Genomic DNA, 20,205 nt, shown 5'->3' on the forward strand with positions numbered 1-20,205 from the left:
CGTTCATTCAGGGACAGAGACGTAAATTCACGCTTCAGCAAGATAATGCCCATCCACATGTCGCTCGTGTTGTGACAGATTTCCTGAAACAGCAAAGCCTTCCGGTACTCCTCTGGCCGCCTGTTTCATCGGACTTGTCCCCTATCGTGCACGCTTTGGATGAAATGGAGAGACGTTTACGTCAAGCCCAGAATCAACCATTGACTTGAATTGGGACAAGCGTTGGTTCAGACATGGAACAACTTTCCTCAAGCTTTCTTCAATCGCTTAGTGTCGTCTATGCGTCGTTGTTGTCAAGCCTGCACTAACGCAAACGTCAGATACACCCACACGATACTGAATTTGTGAACTGACTTTTGATACCACATCTCTTCAAGGGCGTGTCACGATGCTTAGTGTGTCAAATCATACAAATTTCGATATTATCCTGTCAACAATTAAACACCACAAATAATGTTATTATCTTTTTTGCATTAAAAATGATATAACATCAAATAATGTCCAGATACCTTATTACATTAGTATGTTCAGGACCTCCCGTCGACCTCTTTAGAGCCAGACTTCAACCCGAAAGAACACCAATGGAACAAGTTGCATTGCCATGTACATCATTTCCCTTAAGTCCAAACGCTGCAAGAGTCAGCATGACAGCCAGGAAGGATACGTTTCCCCAACATGTGATCAGTTTAGTGCTCTCCTGTCGTCCATGGGTAGCAGCGTCCAAGCAATGGCGCTAGTGGCGGACACATGAGGTACACAGTTCTAGACATTGGCCTTTGACATTTGAGGTCTTCATACTGGACACAAGTCACATGTTTGTTTGTTTACACAATATACTCAGCAAGTGTTCAGGTGCAGTTATTTGCCTAAATTTCCACAACAAAACTCCAGCTATTCATATATGTTTTTTTCATTGTTTTGTTTGAGGACAGGTTGTGAAAATTATATTACAGCAGAGATGGCAATTCGAGGTTATTGGTGACAACATTGCAAATACTCCTATTGTTGTTACTTGTTCGTACATGAGATTTTTTTTACAGATCAGTGTCCTCAGTCAAGAGTCTGGCACTAACCAATTGATACCAAAAAGTATTTTGGGGGTAAAGTGCAACCTTTTTGTGGGTAAGTGAGGTACACTGTACACATGTCCAAGGTTAGTCATAACACGAGTGAGTGAGAAGGTTAGTCATAACAAGAGTGAGTGAGTAAGTATGGTTTTACACCACTTTTAGCAATATTCGAGTATCATCATGGTGGGGGACACCAGAAATGGGCTTCACACACTGTACCCATGTGGGGAATCAAACCCGGTCTTTGGTGTGACGAGTGAACGCTTTAACCACTAGGCTACCCCCACCGCCCGTCATAACACAAAGTTATGACAGACACATCACTGCCTCAACAACACATGGTGGCAAATGAATGCATTTAAGAGACATAACAATCAGTATGGAATTTTATTTACACCAATTTTAAAAAAAATCAAATTAAATATCATAACACAGGCACTCATGCCAACTAGTCGTAACCGGATCAGCAAGTGAACATGAAAACAACCTGACCCTCTTTTGGTTATTGCAACGGAGTCAAGTTCAACCTTGATTTGAACAGTATTTCATTCATGTCAGTGTGTCAACTTCATGTAAGCGGAAAACCCAAGTGATGCTGGTGTTTGACTGTGCAACTATGATGAAAGCCAGCTGCAAGAGTACTGTGCAGATAAACCAAGAATGTAATCAGCATGAGCCTGAAATCAAACCCTCTATCAGAGTTTGTCGCTCCAAGCAAATTGAAGCTCCCAAGATACCTTTGTCACATTAAACTTACTGTGAAATCTGTGACATCACAAATTGTTGTAATTATCTTCACATCCAGTGAATCAAAAAACACATTATTAGTTTTTCAAATGAGTGAGTGAGTTGGGTTTCACATCGCTTTTAGCTATATTCCAGCACGGTGGGGGACACCAGAAACAAGCTTCACACATTGTACCCATGTGGGGAATCAAACCCTGGCCTTTGGCATGACAAGCGAACGCTTTAACCACTAGGCTATCCCACTGGCCCTGTTTTTCAAATGAAGACCATTATATATCTGATATAATGGTGGTATTCCATATGAACAAAGAACATCAAAAAAATGTTTTTGAAAAAATGGCATTTGCTTTCGTTGTCCTCTGTTGTGAAACCATTAATGGGATGAAGTGATAATGTATTGGGATATCACTACCATATCATGACTTCTTGGAACCAATCCATCAATATATCATAATTCCAAAGAATTTTATCCTCTTGCAAAAAGATATCAATGTACATCCATACCATTACAAAAAGAAAGAAATAAATTATTAAAAAAACATTTTATTAAAAACAATCAAGGTTTTGACATTTTCTTTTCAACAGCAATCCTGTAGAATGAGAAGATTTGTTTTGCAGCCGCTTGGGCATGGAGAAGACACCTATGGAACTGTTCCGTGGTCAGACTGCCCCTACTGGACATGGTGACAACACTGTGGTTCTGGTTCTCCAACACAAATGTCACACCTGCCACTTTCTCCCCCCTCCTGCTTGACGTCCGGGTCGAGTATTGTGTTGCCATCTCCATCTATGATCACATGTACCCCAGCTATCAGGTACTTCATGTTCACACACGCATCTAACAATGCTAAACAAGCTGCGTTCACAGAACACGCGAGTAGGGAGCCCGAGTTCTGCAGCTCTTGTACCGTCACTGATATACATGACCTCGGGTGAAGGGAAGCTAATATGGCTGTCTCTACTGTATTTCGAATGTATCGTTCATGCAGTCTTTCAGAACATCCAGGCAACCCTGACTTGGGTTTGTAGATGACTTCCACTGTGGCTCGGTCAAGGATTTCCCGAGCAATTTTCACTTCTCCAGGGCCATATACTGCTGCAAGGATTCCTGTGTCACCTTGGGTGAAGGTCACAGTTCCATCCGGTCGAGTCAGTACTCCTAGGTCACTGGTCATAGGCCGCAGGTCTGTCATAATTGAACCTGCAAACCAACATTTTAGATTATATTATCTTAAACACACAAAACATTCGATTAATGTAGCATCAAATCAAAAACAGAACATTTAAAAATTCTTGTTGAATACTAAAGTAGCCAATTTACGCCAAAAATTTACAATGTTCATGTATCATGATCTTATGGATCATAATTCTGTGAGCATGGTTTGGAGACACCATAGCTGGATCATATACTTGAAATTTAAGCTTCATAAGCTTTGTATTTTCAGAGATATGTGTAATACATGGATGGACAACTGAACATCAAACACTCCACCAAGTTCGTTCACTCGTCTTTCAGCTAACACCAACTAAAAGGTGTATACAATGCATTAGAGTTGCAAAAGTCATGTTGCACCAAGCTTATGATAAGGAAACAGGAAGCAGGAATCTAGCTGAGGGTGTGTGCGGAATGGGAGATAGGAAGGTTAGTTGTCTCGATACCAGGAAATATCTTTCAGACCAGGGTGACAATCAAACTTTGTTCAAATCTGCTGTTTGAATGTTATGAGGGCTTGCTATCAATACTGATCACAGTGATCAATAATCATTAGCTAAACATTAATCACTTATTGATAAATATTTGAGAATAAACTGAAAGAAATGCAAAAGTCTGGAAACAAAAATCAACATATTTGGTAACACACTGATGCATTAATTGCTGGATTACTAGCAAAAATTGTATTCTGAACATATTTTAGATGCAACACATGAATAAACATGTAACTTTGTATATTGTTTATGTAAATTAAAACTTCATTTATGACAATATTTAATGTATGCTAACATTAATGACACAATTTTCTTATCAATCCTTACCATTGATAATATTTCTGATTATCAATCTTTTTAGCCATCTCTAAATATTATACTTTGGAGAGATAATTCTTTGAATTTCTTTAAACCATGACACTCAACAGTGAAAGTATTCAATCAGCTGATAACTTGCTTGTTAAGCAAAAGGAAGAGAAATGTACTAATCAACTTAGCATTGAGATAATCATTCTGTTTAAACATACAACTGACACAATAATCATGTTTGTGCATCATGGAAATATATGTAAAGTGGAGTAGAATATGTAGGAATGAGAGATGACAGTTTGTTGTAGAAGAGTGCATCTGGAGTATATTCTTACTCTATCTATTATAATTGTGTTTGAGGGGTTGTTCGTAAACTTCAAATTCGTATTACTAGTTTGTAATGATTAACACATACATCTTTTAACTTTGGAGATATGACAACTTTACCTTAGTTTACTTAACTATTCATATGTCTGAAGCATCAAAGAAAACAAAGTTCATTGAACCATCACGAAAAGAAAACAAAGTTCATTTTAGGAATGCTTCTTGGAATAATTACAAAACTTCATATCCATGTAAAAATATTTCAGCAGCATAGGATATGCAAATGTTAATTTAAACTCATATTTAAGGGGGTCCTAAAGTCTTTACGGTTTCCTGCTTTAATCTTTCAATTTTGGGTCCCTTTATTTGTTCCCACTTTTATCCTTTGGTTTATGATCAGGACCTCTAGACTTTAATGTCTAACACTGATCACAATTTTCTGTCTGAAGGTGCCAGAGAAGCTATGCAACAACAGGTAAAGGATTATCCATAAAGAGATTATAAGGATTAAGATCAGACATCAAGGCCTGTCATCCTTGAAACAACATGCCACCCACCACTGCCTTGTAATTAGAATTGTGCAATGTAATTCCTCACTGAACTAATTAGATAAATGTACGAAAGGAAAGTGAAAAAATAGTAATAAAAAGCTAATGAGGTTCTGCATTTGACCTGGGGATTATTCTAGGCCTCGAACTTCATTGTTAACACACAAAGAGGCTTCTTTTCTTTCAGTCGATGCTGTATTGATGGTAACATAGACAAACATTGGGTGTTGGCAACTGGTGTGATTCGCTTTCTGATCCACTTTAAACAAAAATATAAACAGGGGAAGCAAAGAAAATGTGTTATCCTAGTAAACATCTGTTTACCTTCCTGCATTCATAGTTAACACACATGTACATTAGATATTAGCCTTTGTCGTATTGACGAATATTGTAATCCTTTCAACTCGGTAAGTTCGAACAGAATGAGAACCACGTGGTTTTCCTTTGTTGATAATAGGCGTGGCTCCATTGTGTGATATACTCATACATTCAAAATTAGCTCATATATTTGGTCTCAGCGACTTTCATTTTTTCAACATTATATAAATTTTCCAGCATACTTTCTCGAAATGACTTCCGCCAAAGACGTTTGTTGAATCAAGCCATGCTTCCTTCTTAAACTTCGTACACTGCTTCTTCGAGAGCGCATCCTCGTACAATTCCTCAAAACAAGGACATACTGTGCACGGAGTTCGCAGACATTCCTCACGCACGTGATTCATCATTACATAAATATCACATACGATCTCCTTGAGCGTATGTTGCTGTATAAAAATTATCTATAAGTATGTAATTGTCACAATATTTAATAAGATTGGTAAAAAAGTATGTCAAATATAGATCTTTTAACCATTTCAAAGGTGTTATTTTCTTTCCCTGCGGACGCACATGTTCAATCAGCCGAATCCACCACGTGACCGGAGGCCTAGGAAGAACAAAAAGTGGTATCTACATACAAACGAAATATATATATTTTATTGCGTTTTATTTATTTAAACGAATAACACGCTCTTTGAATGTGTCATGTACTTATCCTAGCGTGGTAATGTTTCAAACATTTCGAATTTGTACATACTTGTAATAAAAACACTCCGAAAATGAAAATGATGCTGATCTTTGACACGTCCAAATCAAATTCAATATCCTTAAGGTAAAATAACGCACTGACTCTGAAATATATAATTTGATGTGAACAAAATACTGAATTGAAATTGAAATGGAGCCCAGTGAGGTGGGAGATTCAGAACATCTAGACTTACTTCATTTAAGACTTTGGCATTTCAGAATGGGCTAGGCGAAAGAGAAAAATATGGTTCAGTGAATGTGAGACAAACCAGCTTGAATTGAATGAGAGTTTTTGTATATACCAGTGACTGTTTGCTTTGAAACTAAAACTATAGTTAACTCAACAGTGTTTTAAATCAAGAAACGATTCTTCAAGACTGCACAAGTATACAAGTTACATATGGAGTGTCCGGACAACATTAACCTGATATCTATTATATGTATATGAATCCTGATCACCAATAATGAATCAGTGTTCACGAATGATAACAGGGACATTGGGTCCAATTTCAGATGTCTGTCTGAATATTCACAGGACACATAAAATAAAATTAAATACACATTTCGTGGGGATATCTAAATACTGAACATCGGGGACTTACTATATCAAAGTTATCATTTATGTATACACTTCTATGCACGCTGTTGACGTAAATAAGCTTTAAATGAAGCTGAACAGTGGGTTCCAAGAGTATCAGCCGAATGAGAATCTCAGTAATTATGTTAACTAAGCGAGCCTGACCACCCGATCCCCTTAGCCACCTCTTACTGTTTTGAATAGGAGAACGTCACCATCATCACAAACATGGACCCATCGTGTCTTTGAGAGGAACACGGAGAAATACTGGTATCCTGCCTCTATTGTCATATACCATTACAATATAATATCCCAGATGTGTAATGTAGGAACAGATTTCTTCCTTACCTTCATGTGTCTTTCCTTCATGTGAAGATATTATTTCAAGTTCGTTTAGACAAACGAAAAATGCACTGCACGACATGAAGATAGTTTCGAAACTATTCACAGGACAGAAATCATATGAAATGTATGAACAGTATTTCCAATACAAAGTTCGTAAACATAACACCCTGATTAAAATATATTGCATAACGAACAGCTATATGGATCAGGCAGCAGTTTCACTGACGAGTCCTTCTCCTCAATAAATTTCATTACATTATGACGTGTGCGGAAAATATTGGAAATTTATGAAGGAATGATTGTAGATATATACATACATAAATGCATACATTTATAAATGTATAATACACATATCCTGTAATGAGCTGTCAAAGACCACATTGTGTCTTTTTGTGAGGACGTCTTACTACTTGATTCGTTTACTTTTTGAAAACATTTGATGTTCTTACACAGAATACAATTTATCCGTGAACGCATCTATATTTTCCTCGCCTTTCCGAGTTTGCTTTTGTGATAAACTGTTGTCATTGCGACTGGTGAGCACGTGTGGAGAGATCTAGATATGTACAATATAGCTGTGCGTGATTGTGTGTCATAGAATCAAGGTACGCTTCGGCACTAATTAACGGCGCCGTGTACGAATTTCCTTTGTTTTAAAAATTGAAGCTAACAATCCATTACTCGACCTGTTGAAATTGCGTTTCAGTTGTTAGCAGACGAGCGCGCAAGAATACACTTATGACGTCAGTGTTGACCGGCTCACTACTTCGCCATCTTGCGAGAGCCCAGTCATTAAGAAAACCTGCCACAGCCCTAGTAGGTCACTCATTCTCAACGGACATGTCATACAGAGATAGAATGTTCGACTCATCGGGTAGATCAGACAGGAAAGGGTGAGTTTTACATGTTTTTTTAAATAGATTGTGATTTTATTCTATAAATGAACAGCAATTTGAAAAATTGACAGGGATGGGTCTCTTGAATTTGCTTTGTCAGCTACGCCATGATGATAGATTTAGAACTGACCCTCGGAACTTATAAAAAAATGAAGAATCGCGTCTTTCTTAAAAGGCTTTAGATCACAATCTAATTTCTGTATTCTTTCAATGGACAAACTAATTCACAGTTTTGTGCGAGAAGACCCACTTTAGAGACGGATCAATCCAACATGGCGTATGTTTCGAAATGGCTTCTGCGTCTCAAGAGTACCACAAAAGTGTAACCCTTTGTCGCGTTTTCGCGTCGCTCGAAATGACGATTACAGAAATACGATGCATTTTCAAATTTCAAACGTGTAATGTTACATTTTTATCACCTGTAACCTGAAGAAATCGGGCAGAATCGATATGGTCTGGTGAACTTTGGCCCAACCATACGACGTTTGTTTTGAGGCAACTCCTGAATGCTTTATTTCTCTACGGTAGTGAAAATAAACTTTCGGATTAAAACACAAAATTGCAACATTTAAAATAGCTAGGCATAATTTGCTAAATGTTCTGGCTTCATATCCCAAAATCCTCAGTGCCTCTTCAGCCCCTATGATTAGGGGGGAGATTCAAATAAAACGCATCCCTTCGTGATTCTTAGGATTGGACACCTTTCCAATGAAACTTCCGTTTACAATTGAGCTTGTGTATAGGTGAAATCTCTAAATGATTTCATTGTACAATAGGAAATCCGTCAAATTTTGTCAGGTTTAGGGTTTCCCAGAGAAAATAAATGCTGAGCACAACTGTTGATGACTTAGCAGTGCTGGTTACATGCACTACTCGTGTCAGGTTTGAGATCACTCTGAGATGCCAACCCTCCCAAATTTATCGGAATCATCCCAGAAAATGCACATCGATTCAGCCATTCTGACAAAGCAAAGTTCATTCTGATTTTTTTCAAAATGTAACAAAGATATAGTCTTACTAACTGGAGGGTTAGGATCATCTTTGACTATAGATAATGATAAATAAATACAACACTTTACAGAAGTTCTCAGATTGTTTACGCATAGAAAATATTCCGGAAGGTGAATAGTCTGTCTGATAAAACATGCACTGTTTATTTTATTCACTTAACATTCACAAACATTACTGTTGAGTACTGCAAACCAGTTTCAGTTGTGTAAATATCTGTGTAATAGCATTGAAAAATTTCGTTCTGAGTGCAACAATTTATAGGGATCCGAAATAAGTTGGGAATATTCCAATTTTTTTCTATCTTAAGGATCTGATTCCTAATTGCACCAACTTGGGGGTGATATCTCTGCTCTAAACAAGTAACACAACCCCATGTGGCACATTCATATTTTATGTGAAGTATATATTTTCTATGTTCATCATAGAAAATGCCTGACTGTTGTTTAAATTGTCTTAGGTTTGGTGGCAGATCTGATCGAGGAGGCGGATCTCGTTTTGGAGGTAGAGATAGTGGTCGAGGTGGTGGAAGTTTTGACAGATATGGATCTGGTGGTGGTATGGGTCGAGGTGGTAGCAGGCCATCCCTCAAAGGTATCCAACCTGGTGAAAGACTGAGGAAACCCAGATGGGATATGGAAAGGCTCCCCAAGATTGAAAAGAATTTCTACAGGGAACATCCAAATGTAGTGAATCGATCACCTGTGAGTAATTTTCAACTTGCTAATACCATGTCAAACAGTAATTCAGAGACCAAGACTGTGTGAATATGATACATAATACTTTTAGATTTCAATGCTGAATCTTTTTTTATAGGAAGAACTACAGGCTTTCTACAATGAGAATCAGATCACTATTAGGGGACGAGATGTACCAAAGGCAATCCTTGCTTTTGATGAGGCAAACATTCCAGGTTGGTATTTAGATGGTTTCAAAAGTTACCATTTGGCAAATTTCTACAAATGTTCAACTGTGGTGATGATATTAAACAAAACACTGATTCTGTTACTCGATCAAGAAACACTTAGATTGTCTATCTTGGAATCTTATAACATATAGAAAAATAACAAATTAAGTGTTCAAATGTATGATGTCCAATAACAATTGCTAAATATTTTCTTTACAGACTATGTTATGCACCAAATCAGAAGGAACAACTGGCAAAAACCAACCCCAATTCAGAGTATGGGTTGGCCAGTCGCTCTTTCGGGCAGAGATTGTGTTGGAATTGCACAGACAGGATCCGGCAAGACACTAGGGGTAGGCTGACTCGTATATTTCTTTACTGATTATTAAACACTAAAAGAAAAGAATCTGAAAACTGTTTCAGTATAATTAATATTATATATACTTAGCAAATTATAAGTGCATTGCTATATGCTGCTTTCCCCCCACCCACCCCATTAATTATGGTCTTAAACTTGTGCCAATCCCCATTGCCATGTTTGTCCAAGGTTGAAATTTTTTCCCACTAAATTTGGTTGATTTTGATTGAATTTTTCTTTTGCAGTTTATCCTGCCAGCTATCATCCACATTACAAATCAACCCTACCTCGAACCTGGGGATGGACCAATTGTAAGTTAAGCTTCATTAGCATCAGAATCAAACAAGTCACATAAAACAAATCTGAACAGCAAGTGCATGCCTCTTGAATTAAATTCAGTTACAACTACTTTACATTTATTGCAACAGATAAAGGGTCTACAACTCCTACAAGGGTGGAGATAACCCATTGTCCGTGTCCAGTGTTGTGCAAGCAAATTTGTATATCACACTGTACCAGTGTCCAGTTGGCTTTCCAACTTTAATTATGTTTATTTTAAAAAAAAAACCAAGAAATCGTATTGTGGAGGGCTAATGATTTTACATGTGCCACTGTACCGGAGTACACTAGAAATTTTAAAGTTATTTCCACCCTGTCCTAAACTTGTCTCTTGCGGCTGTATTTTGTTAGAACTTTTATATTGTTACTGATGTCTTCTTTTAATTTAGTGTTTGGTGCTGGTTCCAACAAGAGAGTTAGCCCAGCAGGTTCAAGAAGTAGCCAATGAATTTGGCCATGCATCCAAGGTTCGCAACTGCTGTGTGTATGGTGGCGCTCCAAAGGGACCACAGATCAGAGATCTAGAAAGAGGTAAGAACTACACATGGACCAGTTACAATGGAATTTAATATTGCAAACCATATTTCAGAAAATCATTTGGAATTCACAAAGACAAATACACGATATTTCTATTTTTAGGAGCTGAAATCTGCATAGCAACTCCTGGAAGATTGATTGACTTCCTTGAAGCTGGAAAGACTAACCTGAGACGAACAACATACATGGTCCTTGATGAAGCAGACAGAATGTTGGACATGGGCTTTGAGCCACAGATCAGAAAAATCATTGAACAAGTTCGAGTAAGTAATCTTCATTTATTTATTTGTTCATGTTTGTGTTACAATTTCCATTACAACAGCTTTGTTCTCCAATTGAAAGTATTTTAAGTGTACAGTGAATAGTGTTGATGTAAATACATGGTATGTACATTACCTTTTATATATAGTACACATACATACAAAGTACATATACAGTCAGTCAGTTATAGCATTTCTAAAAGGTAAATGGAAGGATGACCAGAAAGAATGAAAACTTGCATAGTTACAATTAGAAAACACAAATTTTGAAATTTCATATGTTAACTTCTTTTTGAAACCATATGATATTGGGTATCACTGCTTTCTTACTGCATTTATACAACATGTGTTTGATTATTATCACCACATTAAGAGGATTATTATGTTTACCTTTAGATCCAAATAATAAAAGTTCTTCCCTTAAATGAATTTTACTTTCCATGTATCCTTCAATCCATCCAGTAAATTTTGTCCAAATATCTATTGCATATTGACAATTACAAAGCACATGATGTGCTATAGTTACACAATAGTGGATCGTTACACAATGAACATGCTGGTGACTTAACATAGCCAATCTTATATAAATAACAATTAGTGCTGTTATGTAAAATCTTAAACTAAAACCATCTATGATCTTAAGTCACTGCTTTGTGTACATCTTTTTGCCATCAAACTATAATTTACCCATTGTTTCAGTAATGTGTTTATTAAGATAAAGCTCCCATTTGCTGTAGCTTTTTAAGTTTTGTAAATTTGGAATTATGCATAATTTCATAAAATAATCTACCTGAAGTACTGTTGATTTTAGAAATATTATAAGGTAATATTGTTTTTGAGAGATCTCTTGATATTTGACATAAGTTCCTAGTAGCATATGTTTTCTGGATGCATCGGTGATACTCATGAAAGGTTTTGTGTTTGTAGCCAGACAGACAGACCCTCATGTGGAGTGCCACATGGCCCAAAGAAGTGCGAAAGCTGGCAGAGGACTTCCTGAAGGACTACTGTCAAGTTAATATAGGAGCTTTGCAGCTTAGTGCTAACCACAACATCTTGCAGATAATTGACGTGTGCCAAGAATATGAGAAGGAGAACAAGTAAGTTAAGAAGATTTGCATGTTGCAGAATCTGATCAGATTTGGGTCCCACTGTCACAATAACATCTCTCAAAGACAACCATATATCAGCAAGGCATCTTCAGCTTTGTTTCACAATAAGTTGATCAGTTATGAATGTAACATGAAACTTGATATCTGAGGTGGTCTCATCAGATAGGATTGATTCAACTTTTGGATGACCATATGTAGTCATTGACTTCAGGTGAAGTTAATAAATATCTTTCAAAACTAAAGAAACTTCACACATTCACAAATCTATACATTCAGATCACCTAAATAACTAACATACAGTACCGACATGAGCCAGTTCTCTGAAGTATGAGTAAGTGAATTCTTTGCATGCTATGGTCTTCTGTTCAGGCAGTAAGGCTGAATAGTGACAATATACTGACAATTTTTTTAATTTGAATTTGTTGAAACTTTGTAGGCTGGTCATGGTTTTGATTGAAATTCAAGGTCATTAAACTACGATTGATGACTTGTTTTGGCAGCAAGGCATGGGACTGTTTCAAAATTTTACTTCATTAGCCATATGGGTCTGTTTATTAATAGATGACACTGTTTATAAAACGATACCTTTCCAGTTGTAAGTATAGTGAGATGAAATAGATTCTATAGACAGTCATCGAGAAACCTTTCGTGTATGCATAATGTGTAAAATTGACAACTTTCCTTCAGACTTGTGAAACTCCTTGAAGGCATCATGCAGGAGCGGGACAACAAGACTCTCATATTCATGGAGACCAAGAGGAAATGTGATGACTTATCTCGACGGATGAAGAGAGATGGGTAAGCATAATACTTCATGAGGAAAAATCTAAACTTGACATCAAAATGCCTCAAATTCATGAATGAGAAATTTGTACTTGCACCAGTAGGTAAGACTTGAAATCAGCTTAAAAGTGTTTGTCCACAAGGAATTACTATTCATGATGGATTTATGCTAATTACAAAGCCTACCCCAATATTTTCATAGAGAAAAACATGTCTGTATTGTAATATTGTGAAGAACCATAATTTAGTTTACCTAACTTTTATTTTCAGTTGGCCTGTCATGGCAATCCATGGAGATAAATCTCAGCAAGAGAGAGACTGGGTTCTGAATGGTAAGTTCAACTGACCATTTCACATATGTAGCAATGTTAATCTTTTTGGCACTGTTTTTATTCATTGTTTGCACATTGTCATTTGTCCAGTTAATCAATCCATATCTTATTGATATTGCAGAATTCAGAACTGGAAAAACACCACTTCTCATTGCCACAGACGTTGCCTCCCGTGGCTTAGGTATGTTAACATTACGTATAGAAAAAATTACATCAGATCACCTTTCTACTAGAGAAGTTAAATCCGCTTTCTTCCATTATTTAGAAAAATCTGCAATTCTCTTGGCATCTTCTTCTGCTTCAAATAGAACTCCATTGATATGATACATGCTTCTTTCACATATGTCCATTTTCATTAATTGTATAGTTTGTGTTGACAGAGCAGGTATTGGCCACTACCGGCATGACTAACACTGAGGAGCAGAGAGGGAGAGGAGGAAGGATACATGAACTAGTAGTTGTAGTACCTAGCAGCTACTTTTGAACAAACGGTAGCAGTGCACAATCTGTATGGCTTGGGAAGTGGTGTTGTGAAACTCAACTGGTTTCACTTGCTGTATTTAGGATAATTTGTTTGCTATCAAAATTTGTAGAAAGACAGACCCATTTCTGGCCTTTTCAAATTACTTGTCAGCAAGTAGCAGTCAGTTGTTGTAGCCACACCACATGTCTGCATTGTGCGACCTGGAAATATGCCGACTCTGCAAGCTGTCTCTCCTCCCTCACTGATTGCAATCATGGAGTCATGTCGGGACCTGCTCTGTGGTACTCGTAAATCACATCACAATGGGAACTTTGCTATGGAACCACGGCACTGACTGACTGCTCATACACATGTACAACTGGCTCCAATCCTCAAAACGTTTGTAAAACTAGACAAACTTCAACTTATGGGAATATTGCACTTGTATCAGCTATGGCCTGGAAAATGAATAAGCCTTTGACTGGATATGTTATATCTGAGAAGGTACAATTTGTTTGGAGAGGTGAAATAGCTGTTGAAACTCTTGGATGGATTGTTGGTATCTGTTCAGAGGTGACACTAAGTTGGTGTCTGAGCTTGGTGCAGGCACTGTGGATAGATTGAGGTTGGAGGAGCCGATGTGTGGAGTCACGGCGTGCATTATCCGTGGTACAGCAAAGTACCAAATCTAGAAGATGCATGCTCCCTGGACAATGAATGAATGAATCACTAGAGCAGTCATGTTATAGAATGGTGTTGGGGCACCCTAGGGTTGCAGTGTTTATCTACTCTGCAGCAGAGGAAAAGGTAGGTAATATTGACAAGGTAAGTGTCACTTTGACTTAGGGTACTCTCTATAGCCCCAATTGCCACCAGCTGCAAACAGTAGTGAATTGGAAAGGGGAGTGTGCATTGAGTATAGAAGGTGTGATGTTGAGGTGTTGTTGAGTTGACAGGATCCTGAGACCTTCACAAAATCTGGGGAATAGGGAATATGCTTCACCCAAGCATCATTTATACATGACAGCTTTTAAAGGAATAATCTTGTGACCCTTGGCTTTGTCTTCTTAGCATGTAGCTTCTCTCATACTGGAAAACAGTATCTACTTTTTCAAAAAATGCTGTTTTGACTTTAGTGTCCATAATGTAATAATCTGGAATGATTAATATGTTAAACTTAATAAATTATTTGTAGGAATAATCTGAACAAGGAGACATGTTAAGTGCATGCTTTCTATGAGTTCATGCCTAATAGTTCAGCACCTTTTACTGGAATACAAGGTTCTTTGCTTCATGAGTAGGAATGGTCAATGTAGGATAATGTGACAAGTACACAATTTGCCTTTCAATGGTGCTTGGGAGTTAGTGCACATTTTCTGCCCCAGTGAACTAACACAGACTTGCCTTCCAGATAAAGCAGACAGTCCCCTGAAATCCCTGAACCCTGTCTAACCTTGTGTTAACTTTCTCTCTCCCTGTTGTGGCTGTGTTAACAAACACGCTGTGACAAAACAGATGTGGAAGACATTAAATTTGTGATAAACTTTGACTACCCTGCCTGCTCTGAGGACTATGTACATCGCATTGGCCGGACAGGCCGCAGCAACAACACTGGCACTGCCTACACATTCTTCACACCTAGCAATAGCAAGCAGGTGAACGACCTGGTCTCCGTGCTCCGGGAAGCCAACCAGAACATCAACCCAAAACTACTTCAGTTGGCCGAGTCAAACCGAGGGAGCATGGGAAAAGGTCAGTACAGAAACAGATTTAGTAGACAACGGAAGGACTACTATTATTAGAGGTATGAGGAACATTTTGTTTTCATTTGAATCAGTGTTGCGCCCTCAACAAAGTCCTGAAAACAACCTACGTTTTCCATATAGTATCTTTCTTTTGATCTTTGAAATTAATGACCACTCATTAAATGTTGCTATTGCAACCTCTAAACTTCAGTTTTATTGTGGGTCAGCACTGTTTGGTGGAGGGACTTGTGTTCGACCCAAATGAATCCCTGATCAGAGTGGTCATGCTCTTATCCTGGATAAATTTGTTCGCATGCAGTTACCTTTGTTGTCTTGTTTGTTACTTGCTGTAGCTCTTGTGTTTTCTAGTCTACTTTTTTTCATTATTAACTAAGCTTTCTCTCAAGTCAGTTTTACTGACTATATTAAATTTTTTAAAGCTGTTCCTATATGATTATTAATTCTTTACCATATAAAATTTGTTAACAGTAAAATTGTCATGCAGATGCATTGAAGCTTATTTTCTTAATTTGTGGATTATCTTTTTTCAGGTCGAAGCAGGTGGAAGGGTAGAGATGACAGAAGTGGTCGTGACAGCCGTGGAAGCTACAGAGATCATGATAGCTATGGCAGTCGAGATAGAGGACGTGGTGGTTCAGGTTATGGGGGATCAAGTTATGGGGATCAAGTTACGGGGGTGGCAGCATGGGAGGTGGTAGCAGTCAGGGTGGGTTTGGTCAGGCATCGCGAGATAGTTCAAGTGGGTCCAGGGGAGGATACTCAAATAGTTCAAGTAGGGGTGGGTTCAGTCAAAGAACTGAAAGCAGGTTTTCAGGTCAAAGCCAAGCTGGAGCGGCACCAAAGAACAATTTCAATCAGGGGGCTTCAAGAGGGGGAATGGCACCCAAACCACAGTCAGTAGTGCAGCAGCCTCAATATGGACAACCGAGGCAGCCACATATGAATGGTTATGGTGGAGCTGGTGCTGCAGGAGCAGCTGCAACACCATCTGCAGCTCCAGCAGCAGCACCTAAACCTCCACAGTCACAGCAACAGCCACAACAGGGAGGACCAGGAAAAATGCAGGATTTGCAGAACATGGCCTTTATGTATAGCCAGTGGATGCAGCATTCCACTGGTGCACCACCACCTCCCCCATCTGGCCCTGTGGCACCCCCTCCCCCTCCCCCACCTGGTTACTAGATAAAGCGAAAGCAGTCTTCTCGGTCCACTGTTTTCTTTAATTTATAGTAATTGAAGATTATCAATGCTCTGGTGGCAATGGATCCATATGTAAAGTATACATTGTTTTAGTTCATTCATTTTTACTCATTTTATTTCATTGTCTTTTGTGTTCTCTATTGTACTTCAGCATTGTTAAGATGTGCTTGGAAACCTAATATGAATAAAAAAGATGTACATTGAATCTGTTTTGTAAGTTGCGTCTGTGCATTAATTTAACACTGCAGCATACCAGGACACACAAATAGAAATCATAATTGCACATGTAGAGTTCTTTGTGGTGATTAGAGAGTGCAGTGTTTTGATCAGATGCTGTACAAAAATGACTGTTAGAACATGGTTGTCTCAGTCTGTTTTTCATGGGGAAGTGGTTGCCTCTTGCAGAACGGTTGTCTGACGTGGCTCTCATAGGCTTGGTATCTTTCTACATTACACAATCACAATGGACTTTTCTTTATTAGTACACAAACTTCAACAAGAGCAATGATTAGGGAACAAGTTACTCTCTCATCCCTACAGATATGAGTATAATCCCAAATATAACATTACAATTGTCTTATTGCAACAGTCATTACTCTTTCTAAAGAGCATTGTGAAATCGTAGCTTTCGGTCATGAAACTGCCATGTTACACTTTACAGAGGTGTTTTAAGTTCCTGATGTGGGCTACAAGCTGTCGGACTTCCATTTTCCAATTTAGTTTGAGGCTGGGTTGGTTCATTGTTTTGTGTGCTTTCAAGTTTGAGCCAGATGGGACTCGACAAATGAAAAACTTCTAAAGTACTGTCGGAAATAGGACTAACTCTGTATCCCTAAAATTTACACAACTGCAAGTAGCATATGTTGAAATAACCCACATAGGCCTAAATGGGCGTTCAGTGGGATGTGTAATAGGATATCTAGAAATGCATGTTTACTCGTGACATCGGGCAAAACTTACATCAGACTATAGATGGCAATTGAAGTACTGTCGGAAATAGAAAGAACTACAATTTATGTAGTTAATGTGTAAGTGTGATATATCTGTTGAACAAAGTTCGGCCTAACTACGGTCCCAGTGGTGGGGAGATAGGAAACGTAGAAAAAGGACTACTGAGGAGAGATTAGTGCAGAAATGTCCAAAGTGACATATTTGGAACAGGCCATTGCTTTATGCAAATTAGTGTGCGATGATGATATATTACAAAGGACAATTTTTAAATGTCCACTTTGAAATTAAACTTAGCTTCATTATAAACGATAGCTGACGTAAAAAATAACTTTAATACTGAAACTATGAAGGATGTAACTGCCATCACTTTTCACTATCACTATAAAAAGAAACAGGTAGGAGGGGTCGTCTCAAAAGTAAATCCATGACGGGTGTCTGTGGTTGGTGTTGGGCTAGGGGATAGAGATATAAGCTGAGATACGATAATCCTTTGGGGGAATTAAACTGGGAAACAAACGGCATGTCATAACATTTTACAAATAATATCCAGTCCTGTCGATCTTCAGGTGGTCATGCTACCTATATATTTTGAGACATTTAATACGATGGCTGATGTAAGCTTTTCCATGGGTATCATACCCTTTTACGTATCTCGGACCGTCGACTCCCCTGGCATGAAATGCATGTGCTGCCTACAGGCACAAGGGGTCATCTGAAAGATATATTATGCTTTTTTCATGTGTATTGAATATATCTCATCTATTGATAGTCATCTTGCGTGTCTTTCATAACGTTTATGTTGAGATATGTAATACAGTATGATACCCACAGAAAAACTTAAATCAACTATCATATTAAGTGTCTCAAGATATATAGGTGGCAAGACCACCCCAAAAAGATCGACAGGACTGGATATTATTTGTTCATTGTCAAGACGTGATACAGTACAACCAGAAATTATTGAGAATTTAAAGATTGTAAATTTTTTATTTTTTTCAATTATTATTCACGTATTAAATGTGAAGATTAGCAGAACATAACTCAATATTGAAGGTGAGGTGAACAGTTAGTATTTTGTCAAGTCGGCATGGGCTTCAATGCGGCGGGGCATACTACTGATCAAAGAACTTAGAAAGTCGTGGTCCATGCTGTCCCAATATCGGACCATCTCTTCTTTCATTTCAGCAATATTTGTCAGATTTTTCTTATTGACCCTTTGGGGGCGGTGGGGTAGCCTAATGGTTAAAGCGTTGGCTCGTCATGCTGAAGACCCGGGTTCAAATCCCCACATGGGCACAATGTGTGAAGCCAATTTCTGGTGTTCCCCGCCGTGATGTTGCTGGAATATTGCTAAAAGCGGCGTAAAAACCAAACTCGGTTAGTCAGTCAGTCAGTTAGTTAGCATTGACACTTTCCTTCATAAGTCCCCAAACATTTTCTATTGGATTTAAGTCGGGGTTATAGCTTGGCCAATCTAATAATGTCATATTTTGGGTCAAAAACCAGGCCTGTGAATGCTTTGAACAATGTTTTGGGTCGTGCTGCTGGAAAATCCAAAAAATTTCCATAGAACATGTGAGCAGATAGAAGTAAATGTCCCTCGAGAATATTTGTGTACCGCTCACTGTTCATATTCCCTTCAAATACACAGAGGGGCGTTGCCCCTAACACAAATATGCCACCCCACACGTTAAATTTCGGACTGTATTTTGGGCGCTGATTCAAAGGTTTTTCAGTTTGTTTGGTCCAGAATTTCAGTGTATTAGTGAACAGCCACACAGAACTTTCATCTGAGAAAATCACATTGTCCCAGTTAAAATGTCCATGCTGTAAGCACCAGTTCAACCTTCGCTTCTTTTGTTCAGGTTTCATGATCGGTGATGGAATTCCTCGACTTTTCTGCCAACCCATTGCATGCAGCTCAGTTCTAATTGTCTCCTTACAGACAGCCACGGTTCCTCTATCAATCATATCCAGCCTTAAGTTTTCTCAATTCCTTCGCTTGTTTTTAGAAACAAGAATACCAAGCCGCCTCCTGTAACCGACAGTCAATTTTCTGGGCCTACCTGCGCCTTCCTGGTGCTCAATGCCATATCCATTTGCAATATTTTTCAAAACAGGATAAACTGTGGACAAAGGGATGCCTGTTCTACTTGAAATCACTTTAGCTGATCTGATGTCCTTGTTATAATACTCTAAAATCAACTTCCACTTCTCTAAATCATCCATACTGAGGATCACTGAAAATGTCCTCTGCTAGCAAGTAAACAAACAGTTTTATTCTATTTCCGACAGTACTTTAGAATTTGTACTTTGCTGATTAAGTGTAATCCCAAATATAACATGTTACATGGGATTAGTCATCAGACTGTACATCTGAAGATGATGAAGTTCAACCAGAACAAATGAAGGGAACCTGAACGTTGCAAATTCTTTTTAAAATGTGTAAGATTCATGGTTTGTCTAGTAATTTCCAAACGGTGCAGTTGCTATTTGTTAGTTTTATAGTATTCCCAGAAATGATTGATAATGTTTTTGTCAGTAAAGATCTAATGCATATATGGCTGAGGAAGTTTTTGACAACATAATCCAAAGTGATAG

The 20,205-nt window shown here is 38.1% G+C and overlaps 2 protein-coding genes across 2 annotated transcripts; one reads left to right on the forward strand and one right to left on the reverse strand.

The window, feature by feature from the left end:
- Nucleotides 1–2,344: 2,344 nt before the first annotated feature.
- Nucleotides 2,345–5,161, reverse strand: LOC124290517 (exosome complex component RRP46-like). Its single transcript, XM_046727262.1, is given in 3 exon segments — nt 2,345–2,559; nt 2,561–3,018; nt 5,030–5,161. Coding segments are annotated over 3 exon segments (654 nt in total). The 5' UTR covers nt 5,040–5,161; the 3' UTR covers nt 2,345–2,373.
- A 2,039-nt stretch (nt 5,162–7,200) lies between these two features.
- On the forward strand, nt 7,201–16,858 carry LOC124290522 (ATP-dependent RNA helicase DBP2-like). Its single transcript, XM_046727269.1, is given in 15 exon segments — nt 7,201–7,297; nt 7,399–7,585; nt 9,057–9,300; nt 9,413–9,509; nt 9,723–9,856; nt 10,107–10,172; nt 10,590–10,731; nt 10,840–11,000; nt 11,925–12,097; nt 12,797–12,907; nt 13,163–13,224; nt 13,346–13,405; nt 15,203–15,439; nt 15,984–16,117; nt 16,120–16,858. Coding segments are annotated over 14 exon segments (2,292 nt in total). The 5' UTR covers nt 7,201–7,297; nt 7,399–7,430; the 3' UTR covers nt 16,636–16,858.
- Nucleotides 16,859–20,205: the final 3,347 nt, after the last annotated feature.

This window comes from Haliotis rubra, unplaced genomic scaffold (assembly GCF_003918875.1).
Source record: "Haliotis rubra isolate DU_JTF1 unplaced genomic scaffold, ASM391887v1 Scf468, whole genome shotgun sequence".
NCBI lineage: Eukaryota > Metazoa > Mollusca > Gastropoda > Lepetellida > Haliotidae > Haliotis > Haliotis rubra.